The 20,761-nt window shown below is 39.5% G+C and overlaps 1 protein-coding gene across 2 annotated transcripts in view; it reads left to right on the top strand.

Annotated features, from left to right (window-relative positions):
* PDE4DIP (phosphodiesterase 4D interacting protein) overlaps window positions 1-20,761 on the top strand; it is a 184,743-nt gene that overhangs the window by 137,355 nt on the left and 26,627 nt on the right. For both annotated transcript variants that reach the window (XM_075286675.1, XM_075286674.1), the window contains 7 exons: window positions 2,572-2,678; window positions 5,672-6,050; window positions 7,850-7,997; window positions 8,664-8,780; window positions 8,876-9,296; window positions 13,734-13,969; window positions 17,844-17,895. In XM_075286675.1, coding sequence (XP_075142776.1) covers window positions 2,572-2,678; window positions 5,672-6,050; window positions 7,850-7,997; window positions 8,664-8,780; window positions 8,876-9,296; window positions 13,734-13,969; window positions 17,844-17,895 — 1,460 coding nt within the window. The remainder of the gene's footprint in view (window positions 1-2,571; window positions 2,679-5,671; window positions 6,051-7,849; window positions 7,998-8,663; window positions 8,781-8,875; window positions 9,297-13,733; window positions 13,970-17,843; window positions 17,896-20,761) is intronic.

Raw genomic sequence — 20,761 nt, 5'->3', positions numbered from 1 at the left:
CAAAGTTTGTTTGAGGCATTAACTGAATTAGAAGTGGATTTGATAGTGATTTTATTTCACTATAGAAAATAGTCAAAAATTGTTGTTGTTTTTTCTAGAATGCACCACTGAAAAATTGTAATTTATACTCTGGAAATCGGGACAGATGTTTGTATTCTTAACTGTTTCATAATAATGTATGAATCTTATCTGTAGGTGAAGTGTGTTTTTCTGACCAATGCAACATACATAGACTGTAAGCCCTTGTGGGCAGGGCCCTCTATCACACTGTGCCAGTTGGTCATTGTTAGTATATATAATAATATATAATAATCTGTAAGGCTATATACATATTATCATGCACCCATTTTCACGGATCCCTCATAGAGTCTATTCAGGGGCCATGAAAATGGTCAAAAATAGGAATTATAGGTCCTGTTTTTTTTAACAGCTAGTATTCACAGTCTGTGTAATAAACATATATGTGAATACACCCATAGTCTCTCACAGCTGAGTGATGGCCAGTAAAGAATTAGCTGTTTTGACATATAAGCAGCCCATACATGTTAGATAGCTAGTCAGATAGATAGATAAATGATTGATTAGAAATCCAACAGTCCGATTCATATTTCCCCCGATATCTGCCATTAGGGGAGTGTCAGGAGACCTCCATTCAAATTATGTGGTCTGCCAGACCTTTAGAAAGTTGACAATATATTTTATTGTCTATCGGCAGCTTAATGATAAATTCACATGCAAGAAGATTTTATAGTAGAAATTTCTGAAATTTTCTGATACCCATTGAAAATTCATTTGAGTGGAACATGCAGAAAGCCATGCCAAGCCATGCTTGTCGAAAAACTACTCATTCAGATGAATGTGTAAATCCACCCTCAAAGACAATGGTGCTTAGTAGAGATGAGCAAATACTATTCAAAACTCTTGTTTTGAATAGCACGCACCCATAGGAATGAATGGATGCAGCCGTTCATTCCTATGGGTGCGTGCTATTCGAAACGGTCGTTTCGAATAGTACTCGCTCATCTCTAGTGCTTAGTTTAGTTTAGGCACTTTTTGCTTACAAATAAACTATCAAAAATAGAAAATGTGAATTTAACAGTTCAAAAAAGTCTAATATGTTATGATAGATTAGGATTATAATACACAACATAAATAAATGTGTCTCCTCTGACCCCTAAATGTAGCATCCTTCTGAAATGGGACAGAACACATTAAGACCCTAGCATGTTATTTTTTAATATTTTTATAAAAAATTTTTTTACAGCTAAATAGCTCTTTAGGAGCTCACTTTGTGAAAATAGGAATATATATATTATGTTGTGACTAGGTGTACTCATATGGTGTACTCATATAAACTGTGTACTGTATGTATTTTTGCGCTCCTCCTTCAGTGCAAAGTATTTATTAACAAAGCAACTCAGCTTTTTATGTAAATTACATCTATATTCACTCATTGACAACAAAAAAAAAATGTACCAGATAGAAGTGTTGCATTCTGCCAAACTCATCATGTAGTTATGTTTTAAGTTACTTTTGGGTAGAGTTTTTTTTTCTTGATGAGAGATCACAGACTACTTAGAGACCTTTTGCTCAGTTGGCCTGAGAGAAGCAGAATAATTGTTTTAACAAGTTGCCCACCAGGGTCTTCTGTCCTAGCTGTTGTTACATTAGGATACACAACAATAGGCTCTGGATGACTCACCCAGACACCAAGAGAGGAGACAGTTTGATCTGCCAACAAGCACAAGCAACTCCCACAGTTTCCTTGTCCACTATCCAGATACTGGGGGCACCTTTGCACCTTTGCTACACATCCTTGTCTCAGTTTGGACTGATTCCTGGGGTTTAGCAGAAGGAAATTTGACCTCACATGCAGGTTACAAGTCCTGCCATTGACAGTCAGACACTGCTGTCTTGTTTTTCAGGGGTGTCATTACTAAGCAACCTGGACTGCTACGGATGAGAACCATATAATCTTTAATAACTTCAGGTTCTATTTGGGATTCAGTCATAGTTGGGTTTGAGTATGGATGACCTTGTGGTGACCTTGAACAACACAATGCCCCAAATGCTGGAGTGATGATCTGTGGATCAGATGTAGTAGTGATACAAGGGCACTAACAGCTCAGCTATATGTTCAAGTCAACCGACAAGCATGCAGGATCTATAGGTCCAGCTGCAATGTATGTGGGCAAATATGCTGCAGGATATCACTCAGAATCTGTATGCCTCAATGTCCAGCTTTATCGCATCTTGGATCCAGCCTGGAGGCGGCCCAACAGGGTACTAGAGCCTCTTTTCAATTGTACGGTTTTCCCCAATAAATTATATCCTTTTGCTGTAATATTGTGAAGGGATACACTTACATCTTTCATCATTACATTTACACATACAAAGCTTCAACTACTTCTTGGTGCGTTAATTTTTTGTCACTGATTATTTAGAAAAATGTTAAAAAAATATACAAACGTTTTAAAAAAATTAATTTGTTTATTTCATTATACATGTATTGCTATCCATTTTGGTGTGTTTTACAAACTGAGAAAGAAAAATGTTTCTATACAATTACAGAATGAACATCAACATTCAAGCAGCAAAAAGAACAGGGTGGAACAGGAGCTGCAGGTTAAAAAATCAGAGCTGGAAGGTTCTCTACGGTTTCCAACACCTGACGTGAGGTATTCCATAAACCATCATCTATCCATTTGTTATTAAACCCTTCCAACCACAGTCATTTTTTGATTTTTGTTTTTGACTCTGTTTTCCAAACACCAATATTCAATGCGTTTAACCCCTTGGTGTTCGGCCACTTACACGGAAACCTATGGCGGGGAGGTATTCGATCGAATACTACTCGCTCATCTCTAGTCATTACCCCTAGAGGGTATGATCACTAATACATTGCTATTGCATTGCAAAATACCAGCACTTCTATTCTAGGCTGCATAGAGCAACCTGTAACAGAAGGCAATGGCAGACAAGCCTGGGAACCTCCTGTCATGTGAATGGTTTGCTGTCCCCTGATCTCATTCCATATCAAAATGTTGGCACCCATGTGCTGCTGAAAAAATGATTTCTCAGTCACCTTTGACTGAGGAGCCAGAGAATTTAATGCCCATGATCCTGAGCACTACTATATTTAAATACCCGACATCAGCATACTATTATGACAGCTGTCGTGAAAGGGTTAAAGGAATTTTATGCAACGTAAAGTCCATTTATTGTTTAAAGAAAAAAAAGGTATGCACCTTTCATATATACTTTGGGTCTCATTCATATTTATGAATTTATGAGTTTTGATGTTGCCCATAACAACCAAACAGATTCCAGCTTTCACATTCTCAGAACTTGTTGTATTTTTGTGCGTAAGGTTATCAGAATTTAATTTTTTCATAAATCAATAATGCAGGGGAAGAAAACAAACATTGCAATATACTTTACTTGTAATCCATGTCACATGGAAATTGGTTTCAATGACATTTTTATATTTACATGTATTTTTAAGAATTTTGATAGTTTTTAATTTTCCATGTTATTATCTATATTTAAAATCTTGCAACTCCAACTCTTGCCACTAAGCCTAAAATGACTTCCTGTCTGCTGGAGATGGACCATTTGCCATAGACATAATGATTTGGTGCAGACCCTAGTGACTTCTCAGGAGAAATTTCTAGGCATACTCTGTGACCTGTGCAGAGGTCATGGAGGTTGGGTGAGTAGTTAAGCATAATGCCCAACTTTTGAACAACAGAAAGAGGGATAAAATGTGCAGTGCGCGTAGCGTGCAGTGCCGCGGCGGCAAATTTGTCTCCACCCACTTTTATGTTGACTCCGCTCATTCTCATTCATTTTTCATGTGCCCCCACATTCCTTCGATCACCAGAGCCTTTTATCTGATATAAAAGCAGGCGGAGGAATGATTTTTCAGTAAAACATTAAAGGGACATAGCGGGACATGTAGGGAGCTGTGTGGGACCGCGGGACAGGGATTTCAAAGCGAGACTGTCCCGCCAAATGCGGGACACTTGGGAGGTATGTCATACCTCCCAACTTATGAAGAGCAGAAAGAGGGACAAAATGTGCGGAGTGCGCAAATTTTGCTCGGCCCACTTTTATGTTGACTCCTCCCATTCTCGTTCATGTTTTTCATGTTCTCCCACACAGTATAATCCTCCAGCAGTCACCCGTAAATTATATGTCCCCCCTTGATCTCTCCCCCAGTTTCATATAACCCCTTCATCTGCTCCCAGTTTCATGTCCCCCCTCCATCTCTGTCCCCAGTTTCATGTCGCCCCCATCTTTGTCCCCAGTTTTATGTCCCCCCCATCTCTTCCCCCAGTTTCATGTCTCCCCATCGCTGTCCCCGATTTCATGTCCCCCCCTCCATCTCTGTCCCCAGTTTCATGTCCCCCCCCATCTCTGCCCACAGTTTCCTATCCCCCCATCTCTGCCCCAGTTTCATGTCGTTCCCCCACTCCGGACACCGATGAGTTGAAACCGGAACATACAGTACCTCCTGCCAACTGGGACCGCGGGACAGCACACCGAATTTGTGAATGTCCCGCGGAATTCGGGACGGTTGAGAGGTATGGATAAGTAGTAAAATCACCTATTGTGACTGGTGGATTCTGTGTCTCATCTATATATACATAAGACCTGTGATCGTCAGTGTACTGATAAATCGGAGTGTTTCAAATCTCTAAGCATATTATTTGGGTAAATAGCCAGAGTCAGAACTGCAGAATTTTTAGGATTATTTTTCTTTAAATATGGATAATAACATGGTTTAAACTATAACATGATTTTAAAAAAATAGGTAATTCTCTGGCAGCACACTCCCTTTAAGTGTATGGAGGTCGGAGAGGAAGGAGAAGAAGAGAGGCTATATGAGGCTTTCTACAACATTAAATGAGAAATATGAGTTTATGTTATGTTATGAAACACTCTCTACAGTCCTCTTGTCCTCTCTGCTTTGAGGAACTCTTTCCTTCCACCCCTCTCCATAGATTTATACTGTAGATTTCATCAGTGGCAGAAGGAGGCAAATCAGTAAAGAAACAGGTACACATCTGATAAGCCTAATACATCAGAATTCTGGCTTGCTTCGCTCCAAAAAAATGGCCAACATGCTGTACACCACATTGATTATGTGTTTTAAACACTTTTCGTGCCTGACAAGGAGTTGGAGTCTATTGAAAGGGGCTTGTCTAAAAGAGGTAAAAGTCTGGCACAAATAAGGCAACTAATAGGTGCTATAAATTTACACTAGTCAGTCTAAAGCTTCATCCAGTACAAGCCACTGTAATACATGTGACAATTTTGAAAACTGTCTAAACATTGTCTAAAAATTAGACAGAATTAGTAAATCCTCCCCAGCATGGTTTATTGCTCACAGGTTTAAACAGGACCTATAACAATCTCCACCAGCTCCAGTTCTCCAGCAACCCTTAAGAGGTGCTTGTTCACTGATTCTGGTGCATGTGTAATATTTTTTCTCTAGCCCCCACTGTGTCTAAGCAGTCACAACCTCGGATATGCTAGTGTGACTGTCTACATGGTTAGGAAGGTTGAGCTCACAAAAAAATCTTATGTGAAATTAGCTTGCAAATTTACCCTTCCTGCACTATTACAGTTCAATACAAATGATTTTTTCATTTCACATTATTTGCAGACATGTGAAATATGATCTGAGTCATAAGAAGAAGCTTGATTTAAATGTGGAAAAGGCAAGTAGGACATTGGAACTTTGGACAGATAAAAAGGAGATGGTTGAAGGACTGGATGTGTCAAAAGAGATTAGAAAGCAAAACGCTCAAATAAAAATGGATGACAGCTTTGTGGAACAGGTAGAGAGAAACAGTACTGTGAACTCAAACCGAAACACCAATGACACAAAGGAAAGGAAGTATACTGGGGCAAAAACCTGTCCTGTGATCAACAGACAGCCAAGAGAAATAACTTTAAAGAGAGGTTTAAGTGAATCAAGTCCAGTAAATGAAGGAGAACTTGAGATTCCTAAGAAGACAGCACCTAGGAGATTTTACTCATTGGTAAGTACCTTCAAATCATTCTTTCACATATTATTTTCTCTTTCATTGTTTTCGGGTAATTCAATAAAATGTGTTGGTCATCTAATGAATATGTCCACAATGTTCATACAGTATTGGCCAAAAGTATTGGTACCCCTGCAATTCTGTCAGATAATACTAATTTTCTTCCAGAAAATGATTGCAATCACAAATTCTTTGGTATTATTATCTTCATTTAATTTGTCTTCAATGGAAAACCACAAAAAGAATTGTCAAAAAGCCAAATTGGATATAATTCCACACCAAACATAAAAAAGGGGGTGGACAAAAGTATTGGCACTGTTTGAAAAATCATGTGATGCTTCTATAATTTGTGTAATTAACAGCACCTGTTACTTACCTGAGGCACGTAACAGGTGGTGGCAATAACTAAATCACACTTGCAGCCAGTTGAAAGGGATTAAAGTTGACTCAACCTCTGTCCTGTGTCCTTGTGTGTACCACATTGAGTATAGAGAAAAGAAAGAAGACCAAAGAACTGTCTGAGGACTTGAGAAGCAAACTTGTGAGGAAGCATGAGCAATCTCAAGGCTACAAGTCTCCAAAGACCTGAATGTTCCTGTGTCTACCGTGCACAGTTTCATCAAGAAGTTTAAAGCCCATCGCACTGTGGCTAACCTCCCTAGATATGGACGGAAAAGAAAAATTGACGAGAGATTTCAACACAAGATTGATGGTGGATGAAGAACCTCGACTAACATCCAGACAAGTTCAAGCTGCCCTGCAGTCCGAGGGTACAACAGTGTCAACCCGTACTATCCGTCGGTGTCTGAATGAAAAGGGACTGTATGGTAGGATACCCAGAAGGACCCCACTTCTTACCCAGAGACATAAAAAAGCCAGGCTGGAGTTTGCCAAAACTTACCTGAGAAAGCCGAAAACGTTTTAGAAGAATGTTCTCTGGTCAGATGAGACAAAAGTAGAGCTTTTGGGAAAAGGCATCAACATAGAGTTTACAGGAAAAAAACAAAAAAGAGGCCTCCAAAGAAAAGAACACGGTCCCTACAGTCAAACATGGCGGAGGTTCCCTGATGTTTTGGGGTGGCTTTGCTGCCTCTGGCACTGGACTGCTTGACCGTGTTCATGGCATTTTGAAGTCTGAAGACTACCAACAAATTTTGCAGCATAATGTAGGGCCCAGTGTGAGAAAGCTGGGTCTCCCTCAGAGGTCACGGGTCTTCCAGCAGGACAAAGATCAAAACACACTTCAAAAAGCACTACAAAATGGTTTGAGAGAAAGCACTGGAGACTTCTAAAGTGGCAGCAATGAGTCCAGACCTGAATCCCATAGAACACCTGTGGAGAGATCTCTTGATGGCAGTTTGGAGAAGGCACCATTCACATCTCAGGGACCTGGAGCAGTTTGCCAAAGAAGAATGGTCTAAAATTCCAGCACAGCATTGTAAGAAACTCATTGCTGGTTACCGGAAGCGGTTGTTCGCAGTTATTTTGTCTAAAGGTTGTGCTACCAAGTATTAGGCTGAGGGTGCCAATACTTTTGTCCGGCCCATTTTTGGAGTTTTGTGTAAAATGATCAATGATTTGACTTTTTTTTTCATTCTCTTTTGTGTTTTTTCATTGCAAGCAAAATAAATGAAGATATTAATACCAAAGAGTTTGTGATTGCAATCATTTTCTGGAAGAAAATGAGTATTATCTGACAGAATTGCAGGGGGGCCAATTCTTTTGACCAACACTGTAGATATTGGAGATATATATATCATATTTACTGTACATATTTCTATTTCATTATACTGCAGCAGAATGATGGTTGTCCAGCAGCCAGTTGTCTTTCAGTACACAGTTCTATGCATAAGTACCCACAGCAACTTCTGTTGGAGACGCAAAACACCCAGCTTCATGGCATGTCAGTTTCATTGAATGAAAAACAAACTGGATCCCAAATAGGTATGTGTTTGCCTTCTTTGTATATATTAAAATGGGTTGCAAAAGAGTCTTACATCAGAAACCAGACATATTAATATATTGTTAACTGATACCATTAAAACTATCTCACTGTATATGCCTGTTCTTATACTAGAACTCTTCTGTTTAGTTGATAGCATTGCTGTGCTCTGCTTCTTCACTGCAATCAAAGTGTTGCTGCAAAAATGCAGTCCATTAATTTCCATTCACTAACTACTTGTACAGTATTCATATACTTGTTGTCAATGCTGATCTTAATATATCCGGCGCCAGAGGAGAATGCTATTACTTTAGGACACAATCAATCTATCCCACACATAGACTTTATAGAGTGTACGGTCGGTCAGTATTTGCTAGTTCCTTGATCTATTTGATTATTACATTTATATCTGGGAATACTAAGGAATACCAATAAAAATTTGTTATTTTAGATATTAACCATTTACGGTGAATAGATTTAGTGTCATTGTCCTTTGTGAAATTGACTTAAGAGCAGAACAGAAGTAGTAAGAAAGACATCAAGATCCAAAAATAATGTTTATTGAGCTATATTACTATATATCATAGTAAAATTTCAATAATTGCTATTGTCATACTGTTCCATATTGTTTGCACTTACTAGGTGAGCTATATATTTTCCTCCTACAGATAGACCTCTTTCAAAGCTTGATACCAGAGATGCTCATACAGACTTTCAGGACCTTGGCTATGAAACCTGTGGAAAGAGTGAAAATGAAATAGATCGAGAAGAAACAACAAGTCCAGGTGAAATTACTGTAGATCAATACATTTAACATGTACCATGCTCTACACTTTTATTCTAATTTTTAATTCTTTATTCTTATTTTTAATTTCTACAGAATGTGATGAGTATGAGGATGAAGACATGTTAACTGAAGTTAGCCACATATCAGCAAAGGACTATAACTATCCAGGCTGGGCTCATATGACATCTATGACATCCACTAAAAACAAGGGATTTTGGCAAACTGATCAGAAATCAGATGCCAGTGTGCTAAAACAGCATATGAAAAAGCTAAAGAGCCAGTTACAGACATCTCAGAAGCTCATGCAACATCTGCAAAGCCAAAGTTGTCCATCCTCTAAATCTCACAGCTTCACAGAAGATGATGAGGGCTGGCATTCTCATACAACTGGGCAGAACTCATATACGTTTTTACAGCAATTAGCAAAAAGAGTATCCAAACTGGAATCTTATTTTTATCATCTCCAAAAAGACGCAGGAACTCAATGTCACCTTAAACCTGCTACAAGTCCTGGGTAAGTAACAAACTTCATTTTATGTCTAAGTTTTCCATTTGAAAAAAAAAGAGAAATCATTTTTATATTTTTGTGGTTAGGGCATTTTTATATGGGGGATACCTAACAGGTTTATGTTTATTTATATAAAATATATGTGATCTATGTAAGTTAGGTGATTTGAATTTTTGTATATTTTTTTTTACATTTTTCACATAATAGTACATCCTTGGTCATATGGGGCCGTATGGAGAGGGCTCAGGAGCTGAGCTGTCTCCACACACAGCGAATGCTGGCTGTATCAATACCAATACCCATCGTAACTGTTAACACTTTAGATGCCGCGGTTAAACGCAACCTCGGCATCAAAAGTGCGCAGGCGCCACGCGCAATTACTTAGGTTTCCTCTGCTGCCAATATACCTATAGGGTCTCAGGATCCATTTGGGCTATGAAAAAGAACTCAAGATTCATCTTTAAAATGATACCAAGATCATCAGAATAGTCCCTACCAATTTGGAGCCATTTGCTATTAAAAGCAAACATCTTTAAAATTAATCCAACATCTTCTTTAGGTTAAGACCACAGCAAAAAACGCTGTGGGAAAAACCATGATGCGTTTCCACCACATTTTCCTCTGCAGACTTTCAGCTTCAATTATACCTAAAAGAGAACCGCCAGCATTTCTGTAGGTATAATTCACATGCTGCGATTTCCAAAACTGAGACAGCGTCTCCGCTGCCTGTATCTTTCAGCAATGTATGGGTGGGATTTGCTAGAATCCCCTACACTTTGCAGTGACTGTTACCATCATGATAATCTTAGTACCGTTTTAAAGGGATTCTACCATTAAACTACTTTTTTTTCTAATGAACACGTCGGAATAGCCTTAAGAAAGGCTATTCGTCTCCTACCTTTAGACGTGGTCTCCGCTGCGCCGTTCCGTAGAAATACCGGTTTTAACTGGTATGCAAATGAGATCTCCGCAGCAATGAGGGCGGGCCCCAGCGCTGAAAGGCCGATGAGCGCATCCCCATTGCTGCCCGAGAGCTCTTTCCTGCGCCGCCTCCTTCTTCTGCAGCAACTCCGCCTCTTCTGGCTTCTCTTGCTCTTGTAGTTCAATACAGGAGCATAGAGAGGCCACCCCAAAATGGCCGCCGGCCTGTTCCTGTATTGAACTGCAAGAGCGGCTACCCAAATTCCTTACATAGCAACATACACTGAAATATTAGAAAAAAAGACGTTAGGAGTGTTATAGTAAGGCAAGTAAAAAAAAAAAAAAGGAGCATTTTTCAAAGCTTTTGATTTTTGGAATGGTAGTAAAACATAACACTATATAAATCTGTCATCGCTGTGATTATACTGATCCAGAGAATATACAAACATATCATTTTTGCTTTAGGATAAACGTTGTTAAAATAAAATCCGTAAGAAAATGACACGGTTGCAATTTATTTCCAATCCACACCGTTCTGATATTTTTTTTACAGCAGTAAATTGTAAGGATCATAAAATGGTATCATAATGGAAACCTCTAGAAAGTGACCCAGTTTTGAAAACTGCACGCCATCAAGTGATGTACTGAGCATTAGTAACCCCAAAGTGAATATGTAAGCTGTGCGGAGTAAATTGGGTACACCAAATCCCATTCTATTTTCCCACTAGCTCCTATGACACGGATGGGGAAGAGGGGCATTCTGGGGGATCAGCGCTGGTGTATTCTTTCTCATAAGCTCTAAATCTGGGGTGTCCCCTGAAAACGCTCGCACAACATATACATTTCCTTCTAGTCGCAGCCACTTATGTCCTAATGATTTGGCGACTTTTGGGGTTTTTGTTTTCACATTGTACAAGCTTTTTTTTTTTTCCTGCAATGTGGCCATATGAGGGCTTGGTGTTTGCGGTATATGATGTACTTTTCATTGTCACCATTTTGGGGCCTGTAACTTATTGACTATATTTTATTAACTCTTTCTGAGTGGGGTGTAAAAGAAAACATCAATCCTGGCATTGCTTTTTAGCATTTATTTTTTTTCCCGTGCAGCGTACAGCATAAGTAACATGTTACCTTTATACCTCATTTATATTATTTTTTAATGCGTTGCTATTTGTGCAGAATAAATTTCAATTATTTTTGCATCGCAATCTTCTGAAAGGCATAACATTTTTATTTTTTTGTTGCCAGAGCTGGTTGAGGGCTTATTTTTTGTGGGATGACCTCTGCTTTTTTATTGGTACCATTTTGGTTTTCATCTGACCATTTGGTTACTTTTTATTGAACATTTTGTAAGGCAAAGGTGGTGAATAATCATTATTTTGTGCGGTTTTCTATGTTTTTTTTTATGTCGTTTGCCGTTCGGGTTCAATAATATTTAATTTTATTGTTCGGGTTTTTACGGACGCGGTGATACCAAATATGTAATGTTTTTTTCTATTTTTCTTTATTTTACATAGTAAAACATTTTATATGGGAAAAAAGGGATTTTGGGGGCTTTATTTATTTTTAATTTATTTTAAACTTATTTAAACTTTTTTTTAAATCTTTTTTATAACTTTTTTTTTCTGTCCCCATGGGGGATTGAAGCAGTGATCTGCTGATCACTGCTTAACTACATATATGCTGCAATACACGTGTACGTGGAGAGGACGACATGGGGCAGACCTGGGGACACTGATCAGACCCCAGGCTGCCCATTAGCAACACCGACACCCCCCGAACCGCAGTGGGGGGTGTCGATCGGACACAAAACATACCAAAACCCCTGAGATGTTGGCGGTCAAACATCTCAGGGGTTAAACCCGGTTCCCACCGCGGGTGTTATAGGGCAGTGCCAGCCGTATGTTACAGTTTCTGTGTGCGCACCATGAAGCCACCGTAGTACTAGGCGGTTTGCGGGAAGACTAGTGCTGCTGGGAACTTCCTGTGCTGGTGGGAAACTCATTAGCATATGAATAAAACGGACTTATTCAGAAACCACTGAGGCAATCTACATTTCTAAAGGCTATGCAAGGATGTGATTAGATAAAAATGACTTTTCTCAGTGATAGAGCCCCTTTAACATCAAAACTGCAGTGCTGGGAGGCTATTCTGACATCCTGCAAAGAAATTCCTGGAGAAACTATCGAAAAACTCACAAGTTCAATGGATGCAAGAAATGTGAAGTTGATATCAGAGTAGAAGTCCAAGGTTGACATGTCACTTGGCCTATTAAGATAGTTTTGATTTAAATAGCTTTTGCATTCACCTCTTATTGCTCTAATTTCAACAAATTACCAATTCAGTTATTTACAACCTCTAAAATGCTTAGAAACACTGTTGTGCATACTATGGAACAGTGAATTTAGATTTTTTTTTTAATTTGCAAAAAAAATGTTATCATTGGGAGGTTTGTCCAATAAAATTTAATTTACTCTCTCAACAGTTGAGGATTTGAACATTATGCATCATTTGCATCAAATGTTTAGGAAAATCAGAGAGAAATATAATTTGCGTAATAATTTGGAACATGGTACAAAGTGTTTTCTTGAGGTGAATCTCCTGATTGTAAGCCCTTGCGGGCAGGGCCCTCTGTTCCACTTTAATAGTTGGTCACTTTCAGTATTGTGCACTGTATGTAATCTCTAAAATGAACAGGGCCATGGAATTAATGGTGCTCTAAAAATAAATAATAATTATAATAAAAATTGAGCATGTGTAACATCTCTGCCTGTTCAGGCCTCTGCGCCACCCTCTGCTCGCGTGCTGCGGCGCAGGAGGCGTGTGTAGTAGATAATCTGCTTTAAGTTTTTAGTTGCACTGTGTGAACACGGCTCTAGTTCTTAATTGGATTTGCACCACACCCGTCTTCTGCCAATGTTGCCTCTGTTCATTAAGTGTTTGATTATGTCTTGCCTGTGATTGACAGCTTTCCTTCCTATCAGGTTCAGGGCGGGTTCTTCCTCCCCTATTTAGTCTTTGCTCACATTCACACTGGTGCCGGTTATTGCCTCTTGCTTGCTGGTTCTTTTGCTGTGTATTTACTTGTATTTTCATCCTTGACCTCTGGCTTCCCTACTGACTTTTCTTTTGGACTCTAATTTGGCACTGCATCGCTCTCCTGTTACCGAACCCTGGCTAGCTGACCTCCCTTTGTTGTTGTTCGTCTTGTCTGCGTTTTGTGTTTCACGTATTCAGGGAGGGACTGTCTTCGTGGTTGTCGCCTATTACCTAGGATAGGGTCTGGCAATAGGAAGGGAAAGCGGGGGGCTTCAGCTTAGGGCTCACTGTCCCTTGTGCCCCTCCCTCCAGGGTTCACCAGCAGCTTCTGGGGAATTATCGTCTGGCTATTCCCTAACAGCATGGTTTGAAAACAAAGGGTTTTACATGATCTGCCGTTATATGCAGATTAACGATTTATTCCCTACTATTCATTACCTAAAAAATCCTAAAAATATATCTTACTTTCTTTATCTTTTCCAGTAAATATGACTGGTTAGTTCAAGCACAGTCCCGAGAGCTATCATTACTGCGACAGAAGGTGAGAAAAGGACATAGCATTTGTCATGTTCTTACTCAACATCTGGACGAAGCCATAAAACTATTTGAGGAAATGCTTCGAGCTAATGACATAGACTACTTTATGGGTGAAAATTTCAGAGAGCACCTATCTCAAGGAAATCAACTGGCAAAGACGCTGAACAGTAAACTCAACTGCAGTAAGTTCTGAAAACCATTCTAGAAATGAAATAAAAAAAAAATATTCCATTGAAGATTGTTCTGTTAAGAGCATACATTGTGCATGATTTTTACAAAATAATGATGATTAAAATGATCTTAATTATTTTTAGGTATTGGGTATGGGCAACATACACTGGATGTGTGCCTGCTTGTAACTGGCATAGATTTCAGGCACCATTTACACCAGAAAAATGGGCAAACCTATAACGATGTCACTGAATTTAGTTAAAGGTCTTAACACACAATAGCACAACGACAAAAAAGAAGACAAGGCACCGAGCCGATTCTGGTGTATTAATTTTGTCAATGCAGGAATAATGTATGTGACAGGTGACTGCACACCTGATAGGGTTGTGTATTACACAACCACTACTGAACATCAACCAGATACGTGTATAGGGCAGCTGCAGATATTCGTCACTAGGACGTCAGGAAGAACCAGCTCTCACCCATCAACAGTACAACAGACTTTATTAAGCATGATGCGTTGCGGGCCTTAATGCCCTTTCTCAAGTGCAGACAAATCCTATAGCATGATTTAAAGGGTTATGGCTCGCACGCGATTGAAATGGCTTTGTTACATTGGTGAGCGCTGGTTCTTGGCTATTCCTCTGGAGGTCCTTTTCTTAACACACAATAGTTCATATGTAGAGATGAGCGAGTAGTATTCGATCGAGTAGGTATTCGATCGAATACTACGGTATTCAAAATACTCGTACTCGATCGAGTACCACTCGCTATTCGAATGGAAAAGTTTGATGCAGAACTAGCATTGATTGGCCGAATGCTATACAGTCAGACAATCAACGCTGGTTTTTCTCCTACCTTTAGAAGTCTTCTCCGTGAAGCTTCCCCGCGGCATCTTCTGGCTCTGAATTCACTCTGCCAGGCATCGGGCCTGGGCAGAGCTGACTGTGCATGCCCGCTTGTAGTGCATGCGCGCTCCCCAAACCTTGGGGAGCTTTTTCTTCTTTATCCTCTTATAAAAATAAACATTTTAGGACTAAATTGACGGTTTATTGGAAAAAAAATAATTTTTCATTTTCACGTCCCAATGTTAATAAAATCTGTGAAACAGCTGTAGGGTCAAAATGCTCATTATATTCCTTGGTATGTTCTGTGAGGGGTGTAGTTTCCAAAACAGGTTTACTTTTGATGGTTTCCACTGTATTGGTACTCTGGCTCTGCAAATCCAAAAACGATTCCAGCAAAATCTGCCCCCCAAAATCAAATAGCGCTCTTTCCATTCCAAGCCTCACCATGTATCCATAAATCAGATTATGACCACATATGGGGTATTGCCACGTTTATAAGCAATTGTTTAATAAACTGTTGGTGCTTTTTCTCCTTTTTGTCCTTTAATCCTTCGTGATTGTGTTAATTTTAGGGCTAAATGGATATTTTATTGAAAAAAAAAAATTGAATGTCTAAATTTCACCTCCATATTGTTTTAATTTCTGTGAAATGCTTAAAAGGTTAACAAACTTCCCAATGCTGTTCTGAATTACTTGAGGGGTGGGGTTTTGAAAATGGGGTGATTCATAGGGGTTTATAATCACATTCAGAACTGAAGTGGTTCCTAAAAAATTAGTTTGGGAAACTTTCTAATAAATCTGAAAAAATTGCAGAGGGTCCATTCACATGGAGTAAACGCGTGCTCATTTTGGCAAAATACATGTGTAAAAAATACACGTGTAAAAATAAGTCTCCCATTGATTTCAATGACATTTTTTTACACGTGTAAAAAAAACTTCAAAATACACTTCAAAATACACGTGTAAAAAGTTATTGAATTCAATAGGAGTCTTATTTTTACATGTGTATTCTTTACACGTGAGCGCGCATTTATTCCGTGTGAATGGACCCAAAATAAATCACAGGACGATTAAAAGATAAATGCCGATTAGAGATGAGTGAACAGTGAAATATTCGATATTTGTTATTGTTTTCAAATAATCCCTCAATATTCGGCTATTTGAACGAATATCGAACACCATTGTAGTCTATGGGGAAAAACCGTTTGTTTCAGGGGAAACCCAAAGGGTCATCAAGTCCATTATGACACCTCAGCAAATGATGCCAACACCTCTGTAATGCAACTGGGACAGCAGAGGAAGCATGTCTGGGGGCATTTAACAAGCCCAAGTCACAGTTTTACCCCACCATCACAGCCTATCATCTACACACTTTCCATAATCCATATAAAGGTAAAATATACCTGGAAATCTTCTTTCCTTCCCAAATGGATGGACAGAAACATAAGTTTTAAGCTAAAGAAACATTACCAAGCACCCCTTTAAATCACGTTGCCCATGACAACCACAGATGGAATAGGCAATGGGAAATCCAACAGTACCCACCCTTAACTGTCATTGTGTATGTGTGCGTGTGATGTGGTAAAACCTTCAAAAATTCACTTTTCTGGCCCATAACGTGAGCCCTTCCAAATTAAGTTAGAGGCCCTTAAGCTGAGCTACCAGCAGGGATTGAGGCCCTTGAGGTGACTTCAGCCTTTCACCAGCAGAGTTTATTGCCCTTTGGGTGAGTTGAGCCTTGCACCAGCAGAGTATTAGCCCCTTTAAAATTGTTAGCCCCTAAAACGGTGGTTCCAGAACCATCACTGAGCCTTGCACCAGCATTGTTTTTGGCCCTTGGGGTTAGTCGAGCCTTGCACCACCAGTGTTTTTGGCCCTTGAAGTGAGTAGAGTATTGCACCAGCAGTGATTTTGGCCCTTGAGGTGAGTTGAGCCTTTAAACAGCAGTATTTTTTGATCTTCAGGTGAGTTGAGCTATGCACCAGCAGTGTTTTATTTTTTGGCCTTTGGGGTGACTAGAGCCTTGTAGCAGCAGTCTTTTATTTTTTGGCCCTTGGGGTGACTAGAGCCTTGTAGCAGCAGTGTTTTATTTTTTGGTCCTTGGGGTGACTAGATCCATGCAGCAGCAGTGTTTTATTTTTTGGCCCTTGGGGTGACCCCTAAAAAATTTGATTTCAGGCCCTTGGGGGTGAGCTCTAAAACATTAATTTTCAGGCACTTGGGGGAGCCCTAAAAAATTATTTTGCAGGCCCTTGGGCTGGAGCCCTAAAAAAATTGCTTTGCAGGCCCTTGGGGGGTATCCATGAAAAATTAATTAAAAAAATAAATAAAAAATTAAAGTCCACGTCCTTGCCCACATCCCCTGCTGCTACTGTCGAAGGGCACTGCTGGCAGCCCCTCCCCAGTACCTGGACTGTGGACTGGATACCCAGCTGGATATCCACGTCCACGATCTCGCCCACGTCCCCTGCTGCATAATTGGCAGGTTCACTGTATGTTTCTCACACTGAGAACAAGCTATCCCTATCACTCCAAAACGAAAACGAGACAAAGATGGCCAACACTATTCTTATGTATCAGAGGTCACGAGTTTTTGGCGGCCAATGGGTTTTTCCAATTTTTTTTTTCAATGCCTACGTTGTTGTAGTTCCTGTCCCACCTCCCCTGCACAGTTATTGGTGCAAAAAACGTGCCAGGGAAGGTGGGAGGGGATACAAATTTTTACTGCGTTTGCCTCGTGTTATTCAATTAGAATCGAATATATCGAACAGCCTGATATTCGATCGAATACCTATTCGATCAAACGCCGTTCGCTCATCTCTAATGCCGATATAAAGCAGAGATATGATAGATAGTATGTATTAAGGTATTTGTGTGATATGACTATCTGTTTGAAAAGCAGGGCATTTCACATTTTGAAAATTGGGATTTTTTTTCCAAATTTCCATGAAATTTCCTATTTTTTATATTAATAAATATTAAAATATTGATCAATATTTACCACTAACATGAAGTATAATTGCATTTTGCTTTGCAGAAGGGTTTCCAAAGGGGAATAAAAGCACAGAAGATGAATTACAAGCAAACAGGTAAATATCCTTTTAACATCTGCATAAAAAATTCTGTAAGGCCGGAGACCCACGTAGTAAAAACTGTGACGTTTTACAGTACCTGCAAAATGGATGGGATTCTGGTTAATCCCATCCACACATTGCAGAAAAATATCCACAGCGGACATGCTACAATTTCAAAAACAGTCCTGTATTTGTAAATCGCAGCATGTCTATTATACCTGTGGAAAAGCTGGTGCTTTCCATATAGGTATAATTGAAGCATAAAATTCCCAGAAGAAAACTCTGCAGACTTTCTCTAAAACGTTTTTCCAGGGAGCGCTTTTTTCACTAAGGCTCGATACAGCCTTAGCCTAAAAGTAATGTAACTCCTTAAAGAGGACCTTTCATGGATTTGGGCACATGTGGTGTTATATACCGCTGGAAAGCCGACAGTGCACTGAATTCAGCGCACTGTCGGCTTTCCCGATCTGTGCCCCAGGTGAAGAACTATCGGTCCCGGTACCGTAGCTCTTCACAGTCAGAAGGGTGTTTCTGACACTCTGTCAGGAACGTCCTTCAGCACAGCAGCGCCTATAGCGCTGTACTGTGTGAGAGGGGAGGAATGCCACCTCCCCTCCTGATAATACTCATCTACGGACGTGTACTGTGAGCAGAGGGTGGGGGCGTTCCTCCCTGCTCACACAGCACAGCGCTATAGGCGAAGCTGTGCAGAAGGACGTTCCTGACAGAGTGTCAGAAACGCCCTTCTGACTGTCAGCTTTCCAGCAGTATATAACACTGCATGTGCCCAAATCCATGAAAGGTCCTCCTTAAGTAGTTTGGCCTACAGTATTTTGACCTTCCAAACATGCAAAGTATTCTGAGAATGGCTTAAAAATGTCTTTCATATTTTTCCATGACCATAGCTTTATGAAGTCGAGGCCCCAAAGGCCGGAAACGCCATGATTTGGCCGCAGCGAAAACGCCACGGTAAAAATCGTGGCATTTTACTATACTTGCAAAGTGGATGGGAGTCATGTGAATCCCATGCCCACTTTGCAGAAAAAAACTCAGTGCTGCAATTTCCAAAATCGATGCGGTTTTAAAAATCGCAGCATTGACATGAAGAAAACTGCTTATCTAAAGAAACGCCGGTGGCTTTCCCATAGATATAATTGTAACAGAAAGTCAGCGGAGGAAACTCTGAGAACTTTCTGTTCAAAGCGCTGCGGGAAGAACTGCAATGCGTTCACGCCACGGTTGCTCCCGGTGCGCTTTAGCGTGGCGGTTCCGGCCCGTGGGGCCTTAGCCTAAAACATTCTTTTTGCAGAATGAATTGTTTATATTGGTATCACTTTGGGGTAAATAAAGTTTATTGATTGAAATGTATAATTCTAGGTTAAGAGGAGAGGAAAATAACATTTTTGTTGCCATTTTTTCTACTATTATTAACTATAGATCGTTCTTAAACTTTTTCTATAGATTTTGTATTTTTGGGTTTTTTGGTTCATGCAGTGTTTTTAATGTTTTCTGTTTTCATTTAATAAAAGCAAAAGTGCTGCAAAAATATGTTTGTTGTAGTAATTTTCATGTAGAGGGAATTATTATAGCACCTCAAAACAAAATAAAACTTAACCTTTAATAATCATTATTAAAAACGATGTAGGCTACATGTAAAATGTCTAATAAAGTTGAGTATAATACAGTATATCCGTATAGAAAAAACCTGGCAAAGGTAATGAAAAAACGCCAATGTGAATAAAGGCAACACAAGTCCCTAAGTCAATATGTGTGGCAGTGTGTTATACTGTTACACCCATTTCTAATATCACTACTGCTATATTATGTATTAGTTGGTAGCAGGTGATGGTGGATTCATTAAACAAGTTCAAGTGGGCCTGGATGCCTTTCTTGAGGAGAAAAATATAACAGGTTATGGACTCTAGATTTTAAGGACACGTTGATCCAGGGTTTTATACTGACTGCCAGATTTGGAGTCGGGAAGGAATTTTTTCCCCTGAAATAGGGCAATTGGCATGAGCCTCATGGGGTTTTTTGCCTTCCCCTGGATCAACACTGTAGGGATTGTAGGGTTATAGGTTGGACTTTATGGACTAAAGTCTTTATCCAACCTCATCTGCTATATATGTACTATGTATGGATCTATAATGGACTGAACACACTATCCATTTGTGCTCAGAATACTTTGGGTGTGTCCAGCTGACCAGCTGCTCCTATGTAGAGGGCCTTTGTTACCTGTAATATACTGGCTCTATGTGTTACTTATGCCAGTCTCTTTTGAGCCTGTCCTTTATCGTGGCTCATTTACATGGGTATAATATACAATATCCAATCTACTTAACATCTAAGAGGTCTCCATCAGGGATCTTTTTTGTATCAGTACATATTCAACACTGGCTAACACTTGCCCTAGATCCATATACCCTCATATTTGGTTTCTGAATGTTTTTGAGTTGGTCACATACTTCCACTAAGCTACTTATTAAGTTTTATTGTTGGGTGCGTGGACTAGTTGTGCGAGTGTGTGATTTCTCCTATTTTTACTTTTCTAGCACTGTTACCAATATGCCATCTAATATTGGGTAATTTGGATCTATAAACAAAACCGATCACACTACAAGCTGTGCTCAGACCTTGTTGGGTTTGTCTAGAACATAAGTCACATATTAGGGACTTGTGTTGCCTTTATTCACACTGGCGTTTTTTCATTACCGTTGCCAGGTTTTTTTCTATGCAGATATATTATACTAAACATTATTAGACATTTTACATGTAGCCTACATTGTTTTTAATAAAGATTATTAAAGATTAAGTTTTATTTGGTATTGAGGTGCTATAATAATTCCCTTTGAGTACAATTGAGCATTTGTTTCGTACACAC

This window comes from Leptodactylus fuscus, chromosome 9, assembly GCF_031893055.1.
Source record: "Leptodactylus fuscus isolate aLepFus1 chromosome 9, aLepFus1.hap2, whole genome shotgun sequence".
Classification (NCBI taxonomy): Eukaryota; Metazoa; Chordata; class Amphibia; order Anura; family Leptodactylidae; genus Leptodactylus; species Leptodactylus fuscus.
The sequence above is the reverse complement of the archived record's forward strand: the minus strand, read 5'-3'. Positions and strand labels throughout refer to the sequence as shown.